Source organism: Lycium ferocissimum, chromosome 8, assembly GCF_029784015.1.
Source record: "Lycium ferocissimum isolate CSIRO_LF1 chromosome 8, AGI_CSIRO_Lferr_CH_V1, whole genome shotgun sequence".
Taxonomy (NCBI): Eukaryota; Viridiplantae; Streptophyta; class Magnoliopsida; order Solanales; family Solanaceae; genus Lycium; species Lycium ferocissimum.
The window spans coordinates 22,517,827-22,541,443 of NC_081349.1; the positions used below are offsets into that span (position 1 = coordinate 22,517,827).

General features: G+C 32.8%; 4 protein-coding genes across 4 annotated transcripts; 1 reads left to right on the forward strand and 3 right to left on the reverse strand.

Annotated features, from left to right (window-relative positions):
- Positions 1–2,719: 2,719 nt before the first annotated feature.
- LOC132066138 (putative fasciclin-like arabinogalactan protein 20) lies at positions 2,720–3,865 on the reverse strand. Its single transcript, XM_059459513.1, has 2 exons — positions 3,598–3,865; positions 2,720–3,033 (listed from the first exon to the last, which is right to left on the reverse strand). Exons 1-2 carry the CDS (start codon positions 3,863–3,865, stop codon positions 2,720–2,722), a joined length of 582 nt encoding a protein of 193 aa, XP_059315496.1.
- Positions 3,866–5,755: 1,890 nt separating this feature from the next.
- On the forward strand, positions 5,756–7,738 carry LOC132066139 (putative fasciclin-like arabinogalactan protein 20). The gene is made up of 2 exons (XM_059459515.1): positions 5,756–6,818; positions 7,516–7,738. The coding sequence occupies exon 1, from the start codon at positions 5,756–5,758 to the stop codon at positions 6,815–6,817; it is 1,062 nt and encodes a 353-aa protein (XP_059315498.1). The 3' UTR covers position 6,818; positions 7,516–7,738.
- A 289-nt stretch (positions 7,739–8,027) lies between these two features.
- Positions 8,028–9,987, reverse strand: LOC132067562 (pentatricopeptide repeat-containing protein At1g71060, mitochondrial). Its single transcript, XM_059460829.1, has one exon. It carries the CDS (start codon positions 9,819–9,821, stop codon positions 8,259–8,261), a length of 1,563 nt encoding a protein of 520 aa, XP_059316812.1. The 5' UTR covers positions 9,822–9,987; the 3' UTR covers positions 8,028–8,258.
- A 2,130-nt stretch (positions 9,988–12,117) lies between these two features.
- On the reverse strand, positions 12,118–16,734 carry LOC132067563 (beta-glucuronosyltransferase GlcAT14B). The gene is made up of 4 exons (XM_059460830.1): positions 15,719–16,734; positions 13,420–13,495; positions 13,204–13,319; positions 12,118–13,105 (listed from the first exon to the last, which is right to left on the reverse strand). The coding sequence occupies exons 1-4, from the start codon at positions 16,218–16,220 to the stop codon at positions 12,591–12,593; spliced, it is 1,209 nt and encodes a 402-aa protein (XP_059316813.1). The 5' UTR covers positions 16,221–16,734; the 3' UTR covers positions 12,118–12,590.
- Positions 16,735–23,617: the final 6,883 nt, after the last annotated feature.

Consider the following 23,617-nt stretch of genomic DNA (forward strand, 5'->3'; position numbering starts at 1 on the left):
TTTGGATCTAACAAATTATTTGTACGATTACTAGTAATTAGTAAATCTATTCAATTTCTTTTTACATGACTTAGCTTTTAGTAGAAATTAAGCTTTTAATATATCAATAATGTAAGAAATTATTACAGTTCTATCAGCGTAATTTAGCTCGTTAGAGCAGGTCATTACCTATTTCCATATTATCATTCTGTTGAATTACTCCTTCTGTCCAAATTTATGTGACACTTTTAGTTTATCGAAATTTAAACTGTATGAACTTTGGCTAATATTTTAAGATGTATTTTATCACCAAATTGATATGAGAAAAGTTGCAAATTATAGTACTTTTCATGTACTTTTCAAATTTATAAATTTTAGGGAAAAGGACACCGTGTGTTCACTCAGCCAAACTAATCCCACATTTGACCACTGTTTGGGCTTATTCCCACCAGGAGTCCGGTCAGCCCAAATTAAAGCCAAAAAATGGCCGGTCGGCTCAAAATAATGCTGGTAAGCCGGCCACGAATGCGCTTAAAAAAAAAAAAAAAGACTTTTAAATGGCTGCTACAGAAAAATCAGGCTTTTTAGTGACAATTAAAAAAGTTGCCACTAAAGGTTAAATATCCCAAAACATGTATAATATGTGTATATTTAGTAAGAAACATCCCAAAATATGTATAACATGTGTATATTTAGTAAGTATATATAAGAACGATACATTTTATATACATATGTTGGAATTATATATACACTTTATATAGAAGAATGATACATTTTGTTTATATACATATGCTGGAATTAATTATACACTTTATATATAAGAATGATGCAGTTTATATACATATGCTGGAATTAGTTATACACTTTATGTACAAGAATGATGCAGTTTATATACATATGTTGGAATTAATCATACATTTATTATACATAAATTATACGTTAATTATACATTTATTATACACATATTATACAATAATGATATGATTATTTTTTTTACATATACAATAGTGATACATATTATATACCACAATGATACGGTTTCTACGATACATTTTTTATATGTATGATACACTTTCTATACAAGACTGATACAGTTTATATACACATGTTGGAATTATATATACACTTTCTATACAAAAATGATACATATTATATACAAAAATGATACAATTTCTATTCTATAATACACATTATATACACAAATGATACATACCTTAGTGATTCATGTTTTATACAGTTTCTATACATTAGAGATAGGTAATGATACATATTTTTATACACAAATGATAAATATTATATGCAAAAATCGCCTCAAAGTTTTTTTGGATACTTCTTACTAAATATACACATATTATACATGTTTTGGGATGTTTAACCTTTAGTGGCGAATTTTTTAATTGCCACTAAAAAGCCTGATTTTTCTGTGGCAGCCCTTTAGTGGCGACAAAAAGTCTATTTTGTTTTTAAAGCGCCTAGGCTTTTAGTGGCGACTTTTTAAATCTTTTGTTGCTACAGATTTTGGCTAGCGGATAGAAATAGTTTATGGGCTAATTTTTGAGTTTCGGAATAGATGGGCCAGCGCGTGGGATTATTTATGGCCTAGCGGCTATTTGTGTCCTGTCCCCTAAATTTTAATCTTAAAATATTAAGTTAATCTGCTCCAATTTAGCTTCAAAGTTTCGTCAAATTGACTCTCGAAAAGCGAAAAGTGTTATATAAATTAGGATGGAGGGTATAATAATTTAACTGCAAGTGCAGAAAATTTAAACTTAAAATAAGAATATACATCTAGCTATAGTTCAGACAAGTGTTTGAGAACTTTTTTCAATATATAGGCAACCAAGCAAAGATTATATAGAAATGCAATTTTATTCTCAAGCTCAAACCTCTAATTAAAGATAAAAGAATATTTCTCATTCATTATAACCTTTGGTAATTGTATAGACAATGCATATCAATCAAATTTTTAGAAAATTAAAAGTGCTTATTTTCAAATAAAAGTCATGTGCTCATTAGACATGAACAATTGCATACAGTTTTTCTTAAAAATAAGCACCTCTCGTCTCCTAGATGATAATTATTGATGCTTGAAGCAATGATAACGACCACAACTATTGGTTTTTGAAGCAATTATGAAATATTTTATAAATGGTTATTCGATAAATCTCAATTTCCCTTCATTGAATAATCTAAGTAGTTGAATTTTTAATTTTCAACATCTGTCATAAAAAATAAAAATAAATAAAAAGAATACACAAGCTATTCACCATTTTATTCTAAACTTATGTACCAATCTGTAATTCTCAATACTAAAGGGTAAGTCTTATATAATTCCACAAACTTACAACGAATTTTGATTCCCTCAAATAACCGCCAAATTACATAAACCCCCACACACTCCATAACAGAACAAAACAAACAAGAGAAAATACTAACTTTCATGGCTTATTTTGAATTCACCTTTTGTTAAGTATTACAAATCAATCTGCAACTGAAATGTAGCTTAGTTTTTATTTGTATTTGATCATACATTTGAGCAAACAAAACTATAATTGATGTACGAATAATAAAAACAAAATATCACTAATCAGAACACCTTCAGGCTTCATCAATCCATCAACATCACACACTTTATAACAGTACAAAATCCAAAATTGCTTAAAGGACTTGTAACAATTATTCAGCGTCAAATATTAGTACTAGTACCATTATTTACCATTAAGTTTCCATGGAAATTAGCTCAAAGTTCTGGATCTCGAGTAATACTTCCATTTGATGAGCTCTTCTTATGCACTACTTTTTTATCCTTAGTGAAACTGATGTCGAATACTTGATCAACAGAGTAAATAATGACATAACCGTCATCATAGATCGGCGGTACAGAGATTTTAACGAAGCCAATTGAGATCTCAGAATCAAGGATTTCACTAGTAACGACGAGATATTTGTTAACAAAAATAGTAGGGATTTCCGTCAAAAAACAGAGCGTACGGTAAGGGAGATAAACAGGGGAATAGTGAAGAACAGTTTCGAAAGACGGAGCTTCTCTCTTACCTGAAACATCATCAAACAGATAAAATATTGAGTTAATTTGGTGAAGCCAGTGAAGTTTAGTTTAATTTTTATACACAAATATGGGCTAAACCGGTTAACAAATTCAAAATATGGGCTAACGCGTGTAAATATTTTCTCCCAGTAGACATAGAACATAATTATCCCATATATTACTCCCTCCATCTCAATTCATGTGATACTTTAATTAATTTGACTAAACTTTAAAATTAAATTTTGATTGGATTCACTCAGTATTTTAAAATTAGGAAAAATAATATAAATCGCAACTTTTTGCATATCGATTTGGTGAAAAAATTACATGTTAAAATCTTCTCTATGCACAGTTTGAATCTCGAAAAGCGAAAAATAAAGATATAAATTGAGACAAAAGAAATATTAGAAAAATTTAAAATTCACTAATCAAAACACCTTCATCAATCCATCAAAATAATACTTTTTATCTAACAGTTCAAAATCAAAAACAGAAGAAATCATAATTTTAACTGCTTAACGGACTTGTAACAATTTTTTCAACTCAAATATTAGTAGAGTAGTATTAATTACCGGAGACATTATTACAGGTAAAAGCGGATTCGATAGGAGCGAAGATAGTGAAGCCAGTGAGGTTGAGTTTAGTCCAATGGAAGAGAGATTTGTGAAGCTTTGTATTAATGGCGGACATAGTGATGTAGCCTGAGCTGGACATTGCGTTTGTTGCGTTGATTACTGATTCCATTTCCGGTGAGTGCTGGCCGTTAACGGCGGAGAGATAAAGGAATGAAGCAAAAGCAACGGTGAGGATGAAGAGACAGAAATGGTTGAGAGCTGCCATGGCTGTAATTCTGTTATGATTTCTGAAATTGAAATGGCGTGTGTGCAAATGTTGCAATACGTGAAGGTGGGTAGATTTCAGGGGGAAATATATGGAGGGACACGTGTTTGTATATCATTGGTTCAATTGAGCTTGATTTATATGACTGCATTTTGGAGTTAAAGAAGTAATTTGAGTTATTTTTGATATATTGAATGACTTGCTTTTTGTGAATAGAAATTATGCCTTTTAATTTACATATTCCGATGATATAAAAAATTACTACAATACTATTATGACAATCATTAACTATTGGTGTTTGAAATAAATAATGACATCCTTTATCAAGGGTTTTTTTAATAATATGAACTTTTCGCTTCATTCAATAGTTTAAGTCGTTGAATTTTTAATTTTGTATCATTATGTATTCATCTTATTTTGGGAACATTACGCTCTAGGTTTACCGGGAGAATATATTAACTCCATGTAGCCCATACGTTGAGTTTTTTATCCGGTTTAACTTATATTTGTGTATAAACACCCTTGATACACTAAGGTTAATACATAATGTATAATGTTTTTCCCCAGGTATAATGTTGTATAATATTAGTAGTATTTATTGGGCTACGCGGCTAAGATTTTTATAAATTTCCCTATTCTAATCTTATAGACCATTCTGCAATTCTCAAAACTAGAGGGTAAGTCTTGTATAATCTTACAAACTTGCAACCAATTGTGATTTCCTTAAATGAAAAACCCCTACATAAACCCACACACTCCATAACAGAAACGAAACAAAGCATTCTTCTTCTTCATCAAAGCAGAACAATAATGGCTTCCTTCAATTCATTTTTCCTATTCATCATCATCTTTGTTTGTTTCAATTTATGTAGCACTTTTCGCTTCCCAAGAGTTCATTTGACTAATTTTTAAGCAAAAATTGAATTAGATTAACTTAATATTCTTCAATTAAAAGTTAAATATAAAAAAACTATACGAAAAGTTAATGTCAATACAATAAAAAAGTACATTTTAAATTCTTGATCAAAGTTTACTTTGTATGAAACTCAAAAAACGAAAAGTGACATAAATTAGGATAGAGGGAGTCCCTCCATTTCATAATAAATGACTCTTTTAGCTCATGCACATTCTTTAAGAAATTGCTTACTTTTAGAAAATTATGAGTATTTTGACTAACTTACCTCTAATTAATGCTTAGAAAAAGAAAAATTATTTAATGATTCTTGATTATAAATAAGGGTAAGTTTGGAAGAACGGGATTAATTTCTTCTTGAAATCCTAAAGTGTCACTTATTTTGAAACAAAATAAAAGGCCTAAGAAATCACTTAATATGGAATGGAGAGAGTAAAGGATTCTTCAAAAAATCTGAATTTCTCTTCATTGACTGATATAAGGTGTTGAATTTTTAACTACTAGGGACCCGTTTGGCCATAAGAATTATTCACTTTTTTCCATAATTTTTTTTTACTTTTTTCAAAAATTAGTGTTTGGCCATAAAAACAAGAAAAACTTATTTTTCAAGTTTTTTACTTTTTTCACAACCAAAACAAGTACATTTCAATAAAAAAAAAATACTATTTATAAAAACTATGGCCAAACACAACTCCAACTCCAAAAAATTAAAAAAAAAAAATTGGTTTCTATGGCCAAACGCCTACTTATAAGTCTTATCACAAAGACTCCTACACAGGTATGTCACTTATTCTAAGTCTTATAGACCAATCTGTACTTTTCAAAACTTGAGGGTAAGTCTTGTATAATTCCACAAACTTACAACCAATTCTGATTCCCTCAAATAACCGCCAAATTGTTAACCCCTAGTCCCTACATAAACCCAAACTCACACTCAATAACAGAACGAAACAAACACTGTAACAAGCACAACAATAATGGCTTCATTTTTCTTCATCATTTTTTTCTTCACTTCACTTCTCACATTTTCCACTTCACAAACCACCACCCAACCACCCCCACCCCCACCACAATCCCTTCTCAACGCAGTCGAAACACTCTCAAACACAGGCCACATTTCAATGTCACTAACACTCTCACTTATCACTGACACAATCCTCTCACGCACCACTACAAACTCACTCACTATCTTCACACCACCCGATACTTCTTTTTCTAACTTCGGTCAACCTTCACTTTCACATATCCTTCTTCACTTCACTCCCATTTCACTTTCATTGTCTTCTTTACAATCTCTACCCTTTTCTTCCAAAATCCCTTCACTTTCACCCTCTAATTCCCTTTATATTACCACTTTGCCATCCAATACCAACCAAATCTCAATCAACAGCGTTAACATCATCACTCCCCCTATTTACGATGATGGGTTTGTCGTCATTTTCGCTATTGATGATTTCTTTAAACAGAATTTCACCCGACCCGAAAACCCGAATTTGAAACCCGGTCATCATTCTCAATGTACCACGTTAGATTCATTTTCTCGGTTTTATGAAGTGTCATTGCATTTAAAGTCAAAAGGGTATCTGATTATGTCATCTTTTTTGGAGTTACAGTTAATCGGGTTTTTTTCGAACCGGGTCGGGTTGAAGTTAACGGTTTTCGCTCCGGTTGACGATGCGATTATCGGGTTTTCGGGTGATTTTCCGGAGTATCAGTTGATTTTTTTGAGACATTTGGTACCATGTGTGTTGTATTGGAGTGATTTAATTGATATGGAAAATGGAACTAATAATGAGTTTAAGACTTATGTTAATGGGTTTAATTTGGAGATAAGGAAGGTTAATGATGTGAGTTTTGTTAATGGAGTTGAGATTAGTTATCCGGATTTGTATTATAATGATTGGTTAGTTGTGCATGGGTTACAAAGTATGATACCTTTACCTGATGAAATTGATGATGAAATGGATGATGATAATAATATTGATAAACCTGAGAGAACGGTCGATGTTTCTATTGCACCTGATCGTAGTGAATTCTGAGGTACAACAAAATTTTGCTTATATTATGTCTAAATTCATTTTGATTTTTCTGTTCTTTGAAGATTTCTCTGTGTGTGTGTGTGTTGATTGATTTTTAAATCTTAATCACCAACATATATTATATATTTCTCCAACATATGTAATATTAGTAGTATTTAACTAGGTATTGTAGGAGTATAATATAATATTTGGTGGTTAAGAAAATTGTGTTATATTTATGAGGTCAAAATAATTTGTTGGGTATATAAAGTGGATGTTGGATCCTCATTCATGTGTTTATTCCCTTATATTTTGAATTTCTTTAGCGAAAATCCTAACTCCATCTCGACACAAATTGGAACAAATAGGCATTTTTAGAGATAGACAATGGGATTTTCTTGTTTACCATTTGGTGTTTGGTACCTACTGAGGGATTCAACTAATTCTGATTCACTTTGAGGATAACGTGCTCCTTATAAAGGCGATTTTATTCGGAAGGTTCGGACTGATTAAAAATAATTTAAGTCAATGAATTTTAAGTATTAAGTCTTATCAATGAACTTTTAAGGATTAAGTCTATCATAAAGACTACTATGTCCAAGTTCATTTATAGTATTGTGTTTGATTGATTGATTCTTCTGTTCTTTCAACATTTCTGTGTGTCTCTGTGTGTGTGTGTGAATTTATTTTGATATGGTGGTTATTTCTTGATGATACAGGTTAGATTGATGTTGGAATTTACATTGCTGTGCCATTTGGATACTGGAGGTTGGTGGTTCTGGGGAAAGTTTGTTTCATGGTTTTAGAGTTTTAAGTGATTGAATTGTAGATTTCTTGACTTTGAGGAGTATAAAATAGTTTGAATAGAATTGAGAGGTATCTTCAATGTAAATGTTGATCTTGCGAATGTTCATTTTCTGCAATGCTATACATTTCTGGTTCCCTTAATTTCATCTCTGTTCCCTCTTTTCCTTGTTGCAGTACAACGGAAACCACCCAATCGAAGGAAATAGCCGAATTTTAGATTTCGAGGACAAAAAAATTGCTTAGTATGAGTTTTGCACTAACTAGAGGCGAGGCGCTTAGGAAAGTGCAGAATAACTATTAACAAAGAAACGTACAAAAAAAAGTCTCAAGTGGGGATCGACAATATGGATCCTTAATGACCATCTCAGGAAGAAGCATAAAAATGGGACAAAAAAGAACATGGACATAATAAAGCATCTAATGCTACAACAAAATTCAACCAGTTCAATTGTCAAAATGAATCCATCTTATGCCAACATTATCCAACCAATGGACTTTTCTCTTAGTTTCTCAAGTTTCCTCCACAGAGCTTTAAATATGGGGACAAAAACGAAATGGGCATAATGAAACATATGGATGATACAACAAATTTCAACGAGTTCAATTGGGAAAAATACTACTACTACATTAAAATGATTCCATCTTTAAGCTGTCTTTATCCAACTAAAGGACTTTTTCTTAGTTTCTCAAGTTTCCTCCACAAAGCTTTAACAGTATCCTCTTTTCCCTCGTCAAGAAGTGCGCGTTTTAGATTATCAAACATCGGAAGTGGAGGTCTCATGCCCATATCAAGCATCTCTTGAAAGTATCTGCAGGCATCATCCAATCTATTCTCATGGCAAAAGCTGTTAATCAATGTGGAAAACGAATGCATTCCGGGAAGAACTCCCTTAGCTTTCATCTGATCCCATACCCTAAGAGCCATATCTATCCGGTCCTCGTTGCAGAACATCCTCACCATTATCTCGTACGTACTCACAGTCGGTTCACAGCCCGGATCATTGCTCATTTTCTGAAACACCGAATAAGCTTCATTCGTTCTCCTGGCCTTTATAAGATGGTGAAGAATGATATCATATGTTCGGGTATTCGGACCAATGTTACATCTCCTCATCTCATCAACTAACTTATATGCATCATCCATACGCATAGACCAACAATAAGCTCCCACCATCGCATTAAACGTAAACACCTCAAGCTCAAAACCACTACCCTTATACAGCTCGAAATACTTAATCGCCTCAGCCAACCTTTTCTCCGACCCCAAACCATTTATCAACGTGCAATACACATGAGGCGTCACCTTAATCTTATTCCTCTCCATTTCGCGCCACAACAAAATCGCCTCATCATACTTTTTAACCTTGCAATGAGCATGGATCATAATCCCATAACTCACCACATCCGGCTCAATACCATCACCCTCCATCTCGCGATAAACTTCGTTCAACCTCAACAAATTCTTTTCTTGACCCCACCCTTCTAACAATATCGTATACGACTTAACATTAGGCTTAAATTTCCTATTCTTCCATTTATCAAACATCTCTTGAGCACTCCCAACATTCCTAGACTTACACAATGTATCAAGCAATCTATTAAAATCTTGCAATCCATGAACCAACCCATATTTCTCCATTCTCTCAAACGCCTCGATGGCTTCTTTAACCTTCCTAGCACGAGCAAATCTCCGCGATACAAGGGCAAATGCGTCTTTACACAATAACCCTTTGTTTTTCAACTCATCAATTAAAATCCAAACCATTTTAAACTGTTTGATTTTCCCTAATGCTTCAATTAAACCATGATAACTCTCTGCACAATGCTCAAATCCGTTTTGTTTTTCGGCCCAACGAAAGAAAGATAAAGCTAAAACACCAGAATTACTGAGCTTCTTTATAACTTCATTAACTAATAAAGGACTCACATTTACTTTAGCAGAACTTAAAGCATCACCAACATTTACACCACTGTTTTTTAATAAAATTTTGCAGATTTTTTCTGCTTCTTGGATTATTTCTAGGTTTTTGTGATATGGGTTTTGGTGATTAGCATTGGAGTTGAAATGGGTATTCACTGAATCATTACTACAAGTAGAAATTTGGAAAAAGGAGAGTAATTTGTGTAATTGGTGTCCATTTTTTGTGGAATTGTGAAGTAAAGGGATTAGGGTTTTAGGGGTTTTAGAAATACGGCTAAGGGATCGTTGGAGATTCATGTTTTGGGATGAACTTTGAGTGAAAAATGATTTCTCTGCTACTTCTCTAATTTACTGTTTTTTTTTTTTAGAAACTGAGGAAATGGGGAAAGGGAAAGAAGGAAAAGTGGAAATTAGGGAAGATGATGGAGCAAATGAGAGGATTTTTTTTATTTTTTTTTCTTGTTGGGTTAAACAAGAAAATGTATTGAATTACGTAATTAATTTTTTGAAATTTCTGAAAGTCATATAAGGAGTTTAATAGTAAGATAATTTTAAATATTTTTAAAGACCTTAAATAATAAAATAAAAAGTGTTGCATAAATATAAATAAAAGGATTTTTTGTTAAAATAGTGAGGACGCAGCAATTATTGTATCCGGTAGTTACAGGAAATCATATTTATTTATCATGACTAAATGATAAATTTTAGGTAAGAAAGTAAATTGATTAATTTGGTATAAGCATAAAATGTGAATAAGTTTTCAAAGAACAAAAAAAAAAAAAAAAAAAATAGGACCTTAGCGATTGATTTTTTTCCAGCATAATAATTTTCGGTCTGTTATAAAATAAGAAGATATGAGTAACAATATGAAACAAGAAAGTAAACAAAAAATATAGAGAGCAAAAGAAAGTATTTCTTATTTCGTCCAACATGATTGTTAATATCGTAGGCTTACATTGAGTAACATCAAAAGTGATGAATATGAAATTAACTATTGAGGTCATGGTAACTACATCATGTAGTATAGTATTGGAACTACATTTGAATATTGGACATTCATACAACTGATTTAATAAGTGTTGTAAAATACTATAGTTAATACGGATGTCCACTATTTTTCTCCATGATATAGATATTAACTCCTACACCTCCACAACCTGTATTCATGATTCTAAACGGGTTAAATATTATGTTCGTGGCAACCCATTATATTACTAGATATAACCATATAAATAGTATAAGAAAAGCTCTCGTCCCTCCCTTTACATTTCTTGTCTTAAATTGTTACTTTTAGCTTTATTTTATAACACACTAATAATTTGTGTACATCTCTATTATTTTTTAAAACCGTAACCAATTATATGCCATCGTTATTATATTACTTGTCGTTCATGCTTTTGCGTGCATACAATCTGCAACAATTGATTTACATGAAACTTAGAGGGCGTTTGGCCATAAGAATTATTCACTTTATTCCGGAAATTTTTTTCACTTTTCAGCGTTTGGCCATAAAAATTCCGAATACAACTTGAAGTTGTATTCCGGAATTTCAAAAACAAACAAAAAAAAAAAAAAAAACTTGTTTTAAAAAAAAAATCACTTTTTCACAACTACATTTCAACAAAAACTACAATTTAAAAAACTATGGCCAAACACAACTCCAACTCCAACTCCAACTCCAAAATACCAAAAAAAGTGATTTTTTTTTGTATCTATGGACAAACAGGCCCTTAGTAGAATTGCCACCTAATAAGAAACTTATTAGGCATAAATCGGTTAAATATATATATATATATCTAATGGTTAGACTTTCTCTTTTATACTCGAGAAATCTCAAGCACCAATGACGCATGATTTAAAACTCGATACATCTTGAACCCTCTCCTTTACCCTTCTCCACTAGAATAGCAATTTTTTGTCTGCGGCTAAACCGCAATATACATCAATCTCATAGAATGTTGTGCTCTTACCATTAGACCAAAACCCCGGAAACCAAAATTAGAGTTGTAATGAGGAAATAACATACAAATGCATGATTTTGACTATATTCAGACCTTTTTTGCTCGTAGTAATGACTAATATCAAATTCATAATTGTTATAGTTAGTTAAAAGATCATAGCCGCTTTCCAGCAGCATATCAACACAATGTTCTTGATCATGAATAGAACACTCAATTCAAATTCAAAGACTTAACCAAAAGCCTGCTGAAAAACTCCAAGTGACTAACTTTCCGATAACCGTGTATTCATAGGTTTGTGCACACCTCGACTAATTACACGAGATACCTGCAATCTCTCACCAAAGACATGTACCGCGTAAGTCTACTACCTTTGAGAGGCGGACAAAGAAAGGTGTACTTCTGAAGCTCACTTCCATAGAGAAACAAGTTCGTTGATTTCACATGGCTAACAACAATACTTGTAATCCTACCAATCTATTGTTGATAGCTTAATTGTGTAAAAACTAATACAACTCGCAATATGTCTATTCACTATTGATGCGCGTATAGAGCTTATATCGACCAAGAAAAGGAGCTACAACAGCAGCAGTATCATTTATAACCAACATCAAAGCTCGAGGATTCAAGAGTAGTACTTGGATAGCATTTGTACTAGACTTCTAAATATAGCATAGATACCAAAGCTTAAAACAAGGAAAATGTCCAGTGACTTGGTCCACAGATACCTCAATAATGGATCTAATTAAACTGCATGTAACACAATGTCAAATTATGATAAAACTTAAAAGGCATACATGTACTAGACGTGAAAAAACTCATTAATAACTTAAACTGAAAAAAAAAAAAAATATAGGCATGGTACAGTGGAGAGATTCCTCTTATTGTTGGGAGACAATATATGGTAGCTCTACTTAAGTTGTCCGAAGGCCACAGCCCGATCCAAAACTCGGAAAGAGCCTGTCAATGCTTCTTCCAACTTGCAATCTCAAAATGAACACCGAAGAAGCGCATAACGAAGAACATATCTCCCAAAAAAGAATTGTGGACCAAAAATGCATCTAAGCCGAAAGTACGCAAGCCTGGTCGTCAACTCGTACTTTGCTCGTCATCTGCATTGATTTGATTGTGAGCTCAAATCTTGAAGCAGTCTTTGTACAGAATCACCTAATGTTTTCACTTGAGGTCCGGGTTTCAACACGTTGACATCGCCCCATCGGGAACAAGGATCCATCCTCCAACTCTTCCGACCGGTGCACCATGCACCCGGGGTCACTCTATTCTGGCTGCGCTTAAGGATATTCTGATCAATCATGTCAAGTACCGCCTCGTCTTTATTAAACTGTCTAGCAAATGCAGCTCCGCTTTGCGCCATCAGATCATAATCCGAAGTGTTAAGGAAAAGCGGCTCCATCTTAGGGGGGTTATCCCAGACCATATATCTCATGTCACGATTAACCGTCGTATTCTTAAACTCTGGCGAATTGCAAACAACAGAATGGAAATAGACTTCTTGTGACAACACTGCATTAGTAAAATACATTAGAAGGGTTCTAGGAAGGTTGTCCCATCCGAAAACACAGAACTCGAGAAACGGTCGGCTCAAGACAACCCAAGGAGAGCCTGCATATTGAAATTTTAAGAACCACAGTCAGTCATCAATTTTCGAAAAAATATGTAATCCGGTAAGTCCATCAGAATGCAGTGTGAAGAACTCTTACCAGTAAAAACTTTGAAAGCCTCAGGCAGTGGCCGCTTTTCGGTGGCATAAAAGATTTGCGTATTTCGTGCTAGGTAAAGCCCTGGATCAACTACAATGGGCTTTACGCGTTGACCCCTAAAAAATTCGATTAGACAAAAGAAATATTCAAGTTTTTGGACATATAAATATGTGTTAATAACCAAAAAGAAGAAAATGAAAACAAGATTTGGCCTACTCTTTCCATCCAAGGTCGCTGGTGTGGTCGATGAAATTTAGGTCTCTACTAACAGATGAGAGGACATGAGATAAATCTGAAAGCAGAGTAAAAATCAGGTCACAGACAGAAAAATGAGCAAGGGAGTCAATTCACAGATATTATGTATTTATTATGAAAACAAGCAGGACCTAGTATCAACATTTGTGAACACGCCAAATTTTTGATTAAACATGGAAGTGGAGGTCTCGTGCCCTCAATGGTTCAACGTTCATCAAGGAAATATCTGATGGAGACCAAAAGTGCTCATTTTTGGCAAACTTAATGGATCAAAACTGCTCCAGGTGATACCTAAGGGACTTTTTTGAACCTACTGCCAAAGATAAAGGATCATTTTTGTCATTTCCTAGATAATTCTATAAACTCTTAAACTTATAATATAACTTAATCTCTTACTCCTATAATAGTGAGATCATTAATGGCAAGACAATTACGTGTAAATAACTATCAAACATTCAATAGATTTCCCACTAAATTCATCATGATGTAGATTGCAAGCAAACTTTCCTTTCTTGCTTTTACAGTTCATTAAGCAATAACTATAAAGCTAAACTTATTTTCGTCAAGAAAAGTTGTTGGGCGTGATTCTTGTTTCCAAAAGTTATGATTTTCTTCCCAAAATTTCGCAATCTATAAAAGAACAATAGCCTGAACCAACCCAACTAGTCTTATGTACTTGGCAGGTCTTTTGACCTGGAATTATGATACTAAAACTAAAGCTACTTGAAGAACCTATATCTACTAGTTATCTGGAAATTTCCTTTTCTGCACATGGCTTCGACAATTGAGTGCAATCCACGCATTTAAATTGATACAACTAACAAAAGAAAATTCTCATCACATGGAAAAAATCTACTACCACATTTTAGCAAATAAGCAGGACATGATAAACGTTTACATCTGTCGTGCCCACAAGAGGCAGGGGAGGATGTAGAAGCTCATTTACAGGTTCATAGGAACCCATAAACTTCAAATCATGAATCCGCCTCTGCCAAGAGGTAGTGAAAGAACAAATTGCCCTTTAGCATAGTTTAGATAGCTCTAATATAAAGATAATAGTCAGCAAATAAGTTGGGAGGCTAGATGTTCACACAGTTGGATCAAATAAACTCAAGCAGAATTATTGTTTTCAGAGGGGGGGGGGGGGGGGGGGGGGGGGGAATGGTCGTGTCATATTGATCAAAACGGTACCTGACACTCTTGCTGCAAATGAACTGGTCTTTTAAAATGCTATTCAGATTATAGGTCAATCAATTACTGTGTCATCTTAAATTGAGTGACCTCAACGTATCAATCTCTCTTTAGAGGAGTAGAACTACAAGCAGACACACGGGAAACATAACCTATGTTGCTCGGACTCTACAAATATGTTGTCATACCCATGTCGGTACCTCCATAAATGAACTATTTTTGGAGGATCTGACACGCACCCCCAACATTTTTGAAGAGTCCGGGCAACATAGAACGCAATCAAATTATCTGACTAGTTATTTATTTCCATAAAAGAACATTAAACTATCACATATCACAAGACTGAGAACTGCCACATAATTACCCGGACAAAAAATAATAGTCATATCTTTCTGACTTTATTCACCAATCATATACCATAACATACACTTGGCGACAAATTTCTAAACTTAGACACTAATCCAGTAGGCGATAGTTTTAGTCAATAGTACAACGAAGATAGATCCAAAAATCTAAATTTTGATCCTCACATACAGCTCATAGCCAAAACTTAACTCATCCGGAGAAAAAAAATTGAAACTTCAAGCAAATCAAACTCCCAAAATTCAAAACCCATGAATCTTTTTAGCAATTATGAGCTTCTACCTTATCAATTAATCACTCAGAAGCTATCATATCCAATAAAATAAACTTAATTATGAACAAAACCAATTCAGCAGAAACAATAACTTAAGATCTATGTAATTAACGGATAATCAAAGGCAGTTAAATTTCTAAACTGAGACACTAATCCAGCAGGCAATACAAGTATTAGTCAATAGTACAACTAATTGAGATCCAAAAAATCAAGATTTCAATCCTCAGTTACCTCATATATAGCTAATATCCAAAACTTAACTCATCCACAGAAAATAAAATAAAAATTGAATCTTTAAGCAAAACTAAATCCCATAATTCAAAACCATGAATCTTTTTAGCAATTATGGCATTCTACTTTATCAATTAGTCTCAATTATGAACAAAACCAACAAAACAATAAGCAAATCAGCTGAAGCAAAGCAAAACTTACCATCTTGAGTAATTAAAGGATAATCATTGGCACTTAAATTAACAAACCAATCCCATCCACCATCAACTTTCAACAAAATCGATACCGCCCTTAGCATAGCCGCTATATTAGTCGACCCCATATAAGTAACTGGATCAGGCTTTCCAATCACATCAACATTCCCAAAAGCCTGAATTACTGGCACAGATTTCACTAACATCCCAAGTTTCCTCCTTTCTTTATCACTACCATCAACACCAATGTGTAACAAATACCTATTCCTAGGATGATACACAGCTAACAACAGTCTAAAAATCCTGTCACTATCACCTCCACCACCTGATATATAGTATGCAAATGCAGGAGGATGGCCCGGCCCGTGATTTACGGGCGTGGCAAACCTCCTGTGTGATGAAAATGCATAGTATGATGAACTAAAACCTGAAATGGAAGATAAAAATATGAGTAATGATACAAATGCTGCACAAAAAAGTGCATATAACCATTTTTTCTCAGCTCCCATCTTAATCTTGAAACATGGATGGAAAAAATTGGGAAACTTTCAGAATTTTATAAATATTTACAAAATTCTGATCTGGGGTTGGATTTTTTTGTGAAAAAAATGATTTCTTGGTATTAATGAGTTAAAGAATCTTTAACTAAAAATGGGTTCTTTCACAAAAAAAAAAAAAAAAAAAAAAAAAAATTTTTCATCTCAAAATGGGGTTTTTGAGATCTTCTACACTTCTCTTCGACAAATACTAAATCAAGAAAGCTTTCTTGAAATTCCCTTTTCAAAATAGTAAATCAGGGAATTTTTTGACACTAATTTCCTAATTATGACAAAATCTTGAAATTATAGGAATCTTGATTTAGGGTTAGGGTTTGAAACAGGTGGGGTATATAGAGTGTTTAAAAGAAGATGGAAAACAAAGCAAAGAAGATTCAGAAATGGAAGCAAAGTTTCTCTTTTTCTAGTAAATTTTCTTTCACGAAATTGATATGAAAAAAAAAACAATATTTTTTATCTACCATTAGCTAAGCAAAATAAAAATGAGTACTGCTCCCTCCGTTCCATATTAGTTGTCCACGTTATTAAATATATCCGTATCAAATTACTTGTCCATTTATAAAATTAAAATAAGAATTAATTACTAAAATTTATCTATTTTAACCTTAGTATTAATTACTTTTGAAAATAATTCATATTAATTAGGGCTCGTTTGATTGGAAACAACATATCTCGGGATAACTTATCCCGAGATTAATTATTCCACCCTCAAGGTGGGATAAAAAAACACTATAATCCCGGGATTAATTATCCCGAGTTTTTTTTTCCAACCAAACATGGGATAAGGCGACACTAATTTTTATCCCAGGCCTATTTTTGTTTATCCATCATACCAAACGAGCCCTTAGAATATAATTTATTAGAGAGATAGGATAAATGTATTTTTATTTATAAAATATGAGACGGTACTATATGTTAAAAGGGGGATTTGTTGTATCTACGCGCGTCTGGAGAGCGTGGGAACACGATAAGGACTATAGAGAAGGGCTGTGTTGATGACGTGCTTAGGTAGAGCGTGGGGGTGACAAAACTGAGGCATTTACCATTATTGTCACAGGTGAATTTATTCGTCTACTTTTGTTGCCTTGGTTTTTGTTAGAACTTTGGGAGTTGGTAGAGCTAAAAATAAACTTTTACATCTTTTTTCACTAAATTGGAATTCAAAAAATATATTTCCTCTGCTTTTAATTTATATAAGATTGAATTTGATAGACGACGACGACAACAACAACAAGTTCAGTAGAATCCGTAACATGCGAAGTGCAGGAAAGGTAGAGTATACGCGTCTGCTAACTCCCGCGCTTGAAAGGTAGGCGGCGTTTCGAAAGACGCGGCTCAAGAGAGGAAAACAAGACAAAAGGTCAGATTGAATTTGATAGACACAAAGTTATAAATGCGACTTCAGGAAGTTTATCGAAACGAACTTCATTCTGAGGCATAATTTGTGTTCTCGCTCTTCATACTCGTTAAGAGTTTCCTCAAGAAACATAATCATTAGGGACACAGATTTAGGGGGGCGGGAGAGTATTTACCCGAATCCCTTCAACAAAAAATTACGCTATATGTATAAGGTATTTTTTTCTTTTTTATGTACATAAATAGATTTTGAATCTCCTGAACACGAGACTAAAGGTTTGCTCAGTAGGTTAGGGGGTTCAAAATTCACCTTGAGGTTCCAAGTTCAAATTATAAGTACTACATTTTTATTTTTCGAACACCCTTAGTGAAGGTCTTGAATCCGCCACTGATAATCATCTTTGTCTCCCCACGTCAATCCCATGAGCCTTTATTTCCATTGAACGAAAACACGAGAGAAAATCCAACTAGAAAAGCTCAAACTGCGTTTAGGGATAATCACACTCAGACTGATGACTTGCATCACGTCAAGTTGACACTCACCGTTAAGTTATATACCTTTCCCACCACATTGAGAAATAGAATGGTCAAAATGGCACTATTATGACTATGAAATAATGATCAAAGTCGGATCAACTGCCTCAAAATAGAAATGACTATCAATTTCAAAGGTACTGAAATTTGCAACTTGTTATTTTAAACATGACATTTACTTGATCGTAAGGACATGTTATGAACGCTAAAATAAGAAATTTAAAGTTAGATGATTTCTATATATGAAATACCTTCTTTTTTTTTTTACTATACTAAGAAAGAAAGAATGTCGCGTAAAGGAAAATAAAGGGAGTATTTATTATTCCTTTTTCTTTTTTTGTTGAATTATTAACAACAAGAGGAATTATGAGAAATTTGGGAATTTTACAATGACACTATATTAGTTTATAATTAAAGGGTGATTCTACCTAAATAATTTTGGAGAATAGTGGATGTACCATTTGCTGAATGTTTCTTTACTTTATTTTGCTTCATTCTCTTTGTTGATACTTAGCTTGTAAGATTCAATAAGAATTTCGCTAATTACAACTTTTCTTTGACTTCGTCTGAATCAATACTATATTCTATGAGATTGAAACATGGATAATTACTTTGATGATAACGTTTTAACGTGAATGGAACACCCAATTGAGTTATCAAAACGAATGTATTTAATTTATATTTGCTCCATGTAATATGTGCATGTGAGAAGTTTGACAGTCAATATGTTTATATTTCTTAATTGATTCTCTTCTGTTGACAGAACATATTGAATTTTCATACTATTTATGTTATATGATATGTTGAAGTCTTTATCAATCCCATGACTATAATTAAGATCGATCTCATGGCAGTCTTTGGCAAATAATTGTGATTCATAATTTAAAAAACTTTAGATATTTAAAGTAAGTTTAAATTATTATCAAGTCATTCAAATGATATATGTAGCTAAGTTTTGTTAAAATGCGAGATTTGAAATGTTGACTCTATATATATATATTTTGGTTATAACATATAAAGATGACATGAAAAAATTCTTATACTGACTATCAGTGGCGGATCCAGGATTTTCACTCAGCGGGGTCGACAAAAATAACAAAAGCTAAATATTAAAAAATAATGTTGTCAGCGGGGATCAAACCTAAGACACTACAAACAATTTTGAACACCCTGGACCACTAGAGCTAACCATTTACATTTGTTTAGGGTGTTCAAAAGTTAATATATGTATATAGACACATAAAATCTGCCCTATATATACACTATAATTTTTGCCGAGGCCACCCACGTAGATCCGCCCCTGCTGACGATATATATAACTTAAACTCTAAAAGCTAACATATCTAGATTTCATCGATCGAATATAATGCATCACCGATGATTCTCTAAATGATGCGGTGCGATGCTATTCGAGTCGAACCAAGTAAATGAAATTGCTTTCGGTAGAAAATGTTTTATTTTTCCAAATGAAAATTTCGGCTTGTCTTAAAATTAATCGGGCTCGAAAGCGAATATTGAATACCAAGCTGGAAGTATAAAACAAAAAGATGTGGTGCTATTTTTCATCTTGAGTGTATTTGAATTGTAACCCTGTTACGTTTTCATATCACAAAAACCAAAAAAGTATGTGTTTCCAAATATCTTCAATTTTACCTCAAAAATATTCATTTCTTTTGGTAAAATAATATAGTAGTTAGTAAAGCATATTCTTATTAAGTCGTCAAGATTCTTAATTAAGTTTTAAAATGAACGGATCACCTAATAGTATGATTATTGACTTCAACCATAATAACAAGTAAATTAATCATGTCTCAGTCTTAAATAGGTTAGATCGACTACATAAATTCTTACTGATTATGTTTTCTCCATTTAAACTAATATCAGGTCAATATTGTATAAAATAAAAATAAAAAAATATGAAAAGACTAAAGGTTCTTTATATATATTTTTCTTACTCGATGTTTGATATTCGCTAGGGATATCGGTCCAAAAGTTTCACTATAGGGACTAACACTTCCTACCAAATATGTCTCCATACCCGGAACTCGAATACGAGGTCTGATTAATTATGGAGATGTATTTCCCACTGCACTATAACTTGTGGTGGTTCTATATTTTCTACGGGCATAACATGATCATCCACTTTTCCTAATTAAATAGTACTACTTAATTTTCTTAGGTGGTTCCATGTGCCTAGTATTAGTCTTCCTATAACATCAGGTTAGGTTTACGAAAACGACCGTATTTATGTTCTGGCAATTGTACAATTCTCCAATTTTCTATTCTACTGAGTATATGATCATATTAAATGAAGCAGGAATATTCTTAGAGTTCGTAAAGTTTAAGAAATGTAGGAGCCCACAGCTAATTAATCTAAGTAAGTCAATGAGCATTTTCTTGAACAATTTCAACAGCATGGTTTGCAAAACAAAAATAATGAAATTTTACGTAATTCTGTTTGTTTGAGTTGGTTTTTGTACAAAAAAAAAAAAGTTAGTTCTTTTTTAACATTGTTACACCTAATTTTTCAAAAACTTAGAAACAAAATTACAAAAGTTCAAACATTGAGTTGCATTTTTTAAAATAATTAAACAATGCTAATTTAAAATTATGGAAAATAGGTAAACAGTAGAAAGTGGATAAAGGAGCCAAGTTGAACATTTTATAAATTAGTTTTTGGCTTGAAGTAAAGTTAGGCATTACCTTTGCCATATTTCGAAAAAGTAAACAAAAAATGTACGGCTTTGACCGGACTATGGGTGTAATGGATACCTAACAACTTCGGAAAAATTAAAGTCAACATCTCTTATTTGTTACTCCTCTTATCGTCACACTTGTCTCAAATAAATAATTGGTGACGCTCAAAATTAAAAAAAATGTTCATGTTGAAAGGTCATGAGCAAAATCTACTATAATTCCTTAATCTTTTGGATGTGAGAAACAATACTTATCTTTGCAATTTGAATGAGATAATGAATCTTCTGGATCTTAAATTGACGGCACAAATGAAATAAGTCATTGCATGTGCTTATAAAAGGAACGTCAAAATTAATATGTTGTTACTTGTTATTATACCTTCTTCTTTTTTTCAAAATTTTAAATTTTAAATAAATTTGAAAACTGAATACGTTTTGAATTGTCTTCCTGGCTCAATAGAAAGACAATCTCGTTCAACAATTCATCAAAACAAAAATCTCACTCCATCATTTGACTATTTTACAAATATAAATATCCATCCTAACACTACTAGCCATACCTTATTCTTCTACTCCCTCCTTCCCAATTTATATGATACAGTTTGACTAGGCATAAATTTTTCTTTAGAAAAAATTGAAATTTGTGGTTTAAAATAAGTCATAAATATGATAGAAATGTATAATATTATTTTGGACAAACTAAAAAAAAGGTATATTACATAAATTGAGACAGAGAGAGTATTATCTTTCAGTTTTTTGCAAGGATTGTCCTTCATTTGGGGTGGTCTTTAATTTTTACCCTTCAAATTGGTGGTCTTTAAGTTTTGCCTTTCGCCTAATACCCCGAGGTTGTGGGTTTGAACCTCAGTTCAGCAAAAAAAATAAAAAAATTCGCAAGACAGATGTTTAGATTCGCAAGATTCTGGCAGAATTTTGCAAAATTCTACCCATGCAAATTCTGCCTTAAGGCCAAAATTTTGCCTTTCAAAACTCTGTCTTGCGAATCGAAACTCTACCTTGTGAATTTTTTAAAATTTTTGACTGAGCGAGAGTTCGAACCCGAAATCAAAAAAGTTTTAGTGAAGGGCAAAAGTTAAAGACCACCAATTTGAGGGACAAAAATTAAAGACCACCCCAGCGAAGGACAATCCTGCAAATTGTCCATTATCTTTTGGTGAACCTCACTTATGAACTTCGGCCCGGTTAATATAATGTCTATATCTTTGAAGCCATTGTTTAAATCTTGTCCTCATTTAAGGAGGTTTTGCAAAAATAATATTAGAGCGACACATTCAAAACAATGAAAAAAGTTTGGATCACAACTTTTGTCAGGGCGTAACATAAGTTTGATACTATCTCAAATTTACCTATCCTGTTAAATTATTTACGAACTTTACTGGATGAAATTTTTTTTATCTTGTTCGCAGGGTTTGTCAGGTAGGGTATAATTTTACTATTGATATTCTATCTATCTAGTTAAATTATTTATAAGTTCTACCAAAAATTAGATGAAAAAAAATTGTGTCTATGTTATTCAATTGTTCACAAGTTTTATAATTATTATTTGCAGGCCTAGTGGTTAATAGAGTTGGTTGAGAAAAATGAGGTTCAGGTTCAAATTTCATCAGAGACAAAAACACTATAGAGTTACATGGTAAACATGTTGCTGGTGGAAGGCGGCATGTTTAAAATTAAAATTAATAAAGGTCTTAGTAATTCGATCCTGGATATCGTGGTTATCACGAGAAAAAACAGAATTGTCTCTACCATTGTTATATTGATTCTTTAACACAACTTTATGGAAAATTATCAATGTAGGACCAATTTACAAGTAATAGTAACAAATTACTAGCATAACCTTGATACCTTATCTCCTCCCGAAGGACACGTGTTTGTTCATATAATACACACTGGTCCCTTCACCATATCCAACCAAACTTCGGTCTTACTCACAATCACTATACGACGTTGTAATAACTTCAAGTCCACTATCTAGGATTAATAACATTTTTATCCTTCAATTTTTGATAAATTTTAATTTTGATCTCTCTGATATTTAGCTAATGACATTTAACCTTCAATTAAATGAGATATGTACTTTTAACCCCTTTTACTTGTGCATATTCACAACAACATATTCAGCATAATCCCCCAAATGGGGTTTGAGGAGGGTAATGTGTACGCAAACATTACTTCTACCTTGGGAAGCTAGAGAGACTATTTCCGATAGACACTCAGCTCATAGCAAGACGAAAAGTAGGTAGTAGCAACAAGCAAAAACAATAGCTAGATAATAAGATAATCGAGGCTAAAGAAATCTCAGACAATAATAGCGAACCAAAAATAAGAAAATACAAGAGTAATGCTAAAGCTTCGTGAGAGAGGAACAGAAAAGCGCCCCGTTACCCCCTTATCCTTCTACCCTAATTCTAGATCTCCACACCCTCCTATAAAGAGTCACGTCCTCAATGAGCTGAAATTATCTTGTAAATATTCACAAATTTACAATAATTATTAATTATTCTATCACCTAATTACATATATATATTATGTTAAGCTTATATTGTTACTTCATATTTGTCCCTCAATATAATTCTAAAAGTAGTTCAAATACAATGTAAAAGAACTAAAAACAGACATTTCAATTAATTCAGGATTAAATCTGCTTCGTCAAATATCACAAGGACCAAAATTAAAATAAACTATAATTTCGGGGGACCAAAAATGCCATTATCTCATATTTTTTTTTATTATCTAAAACTG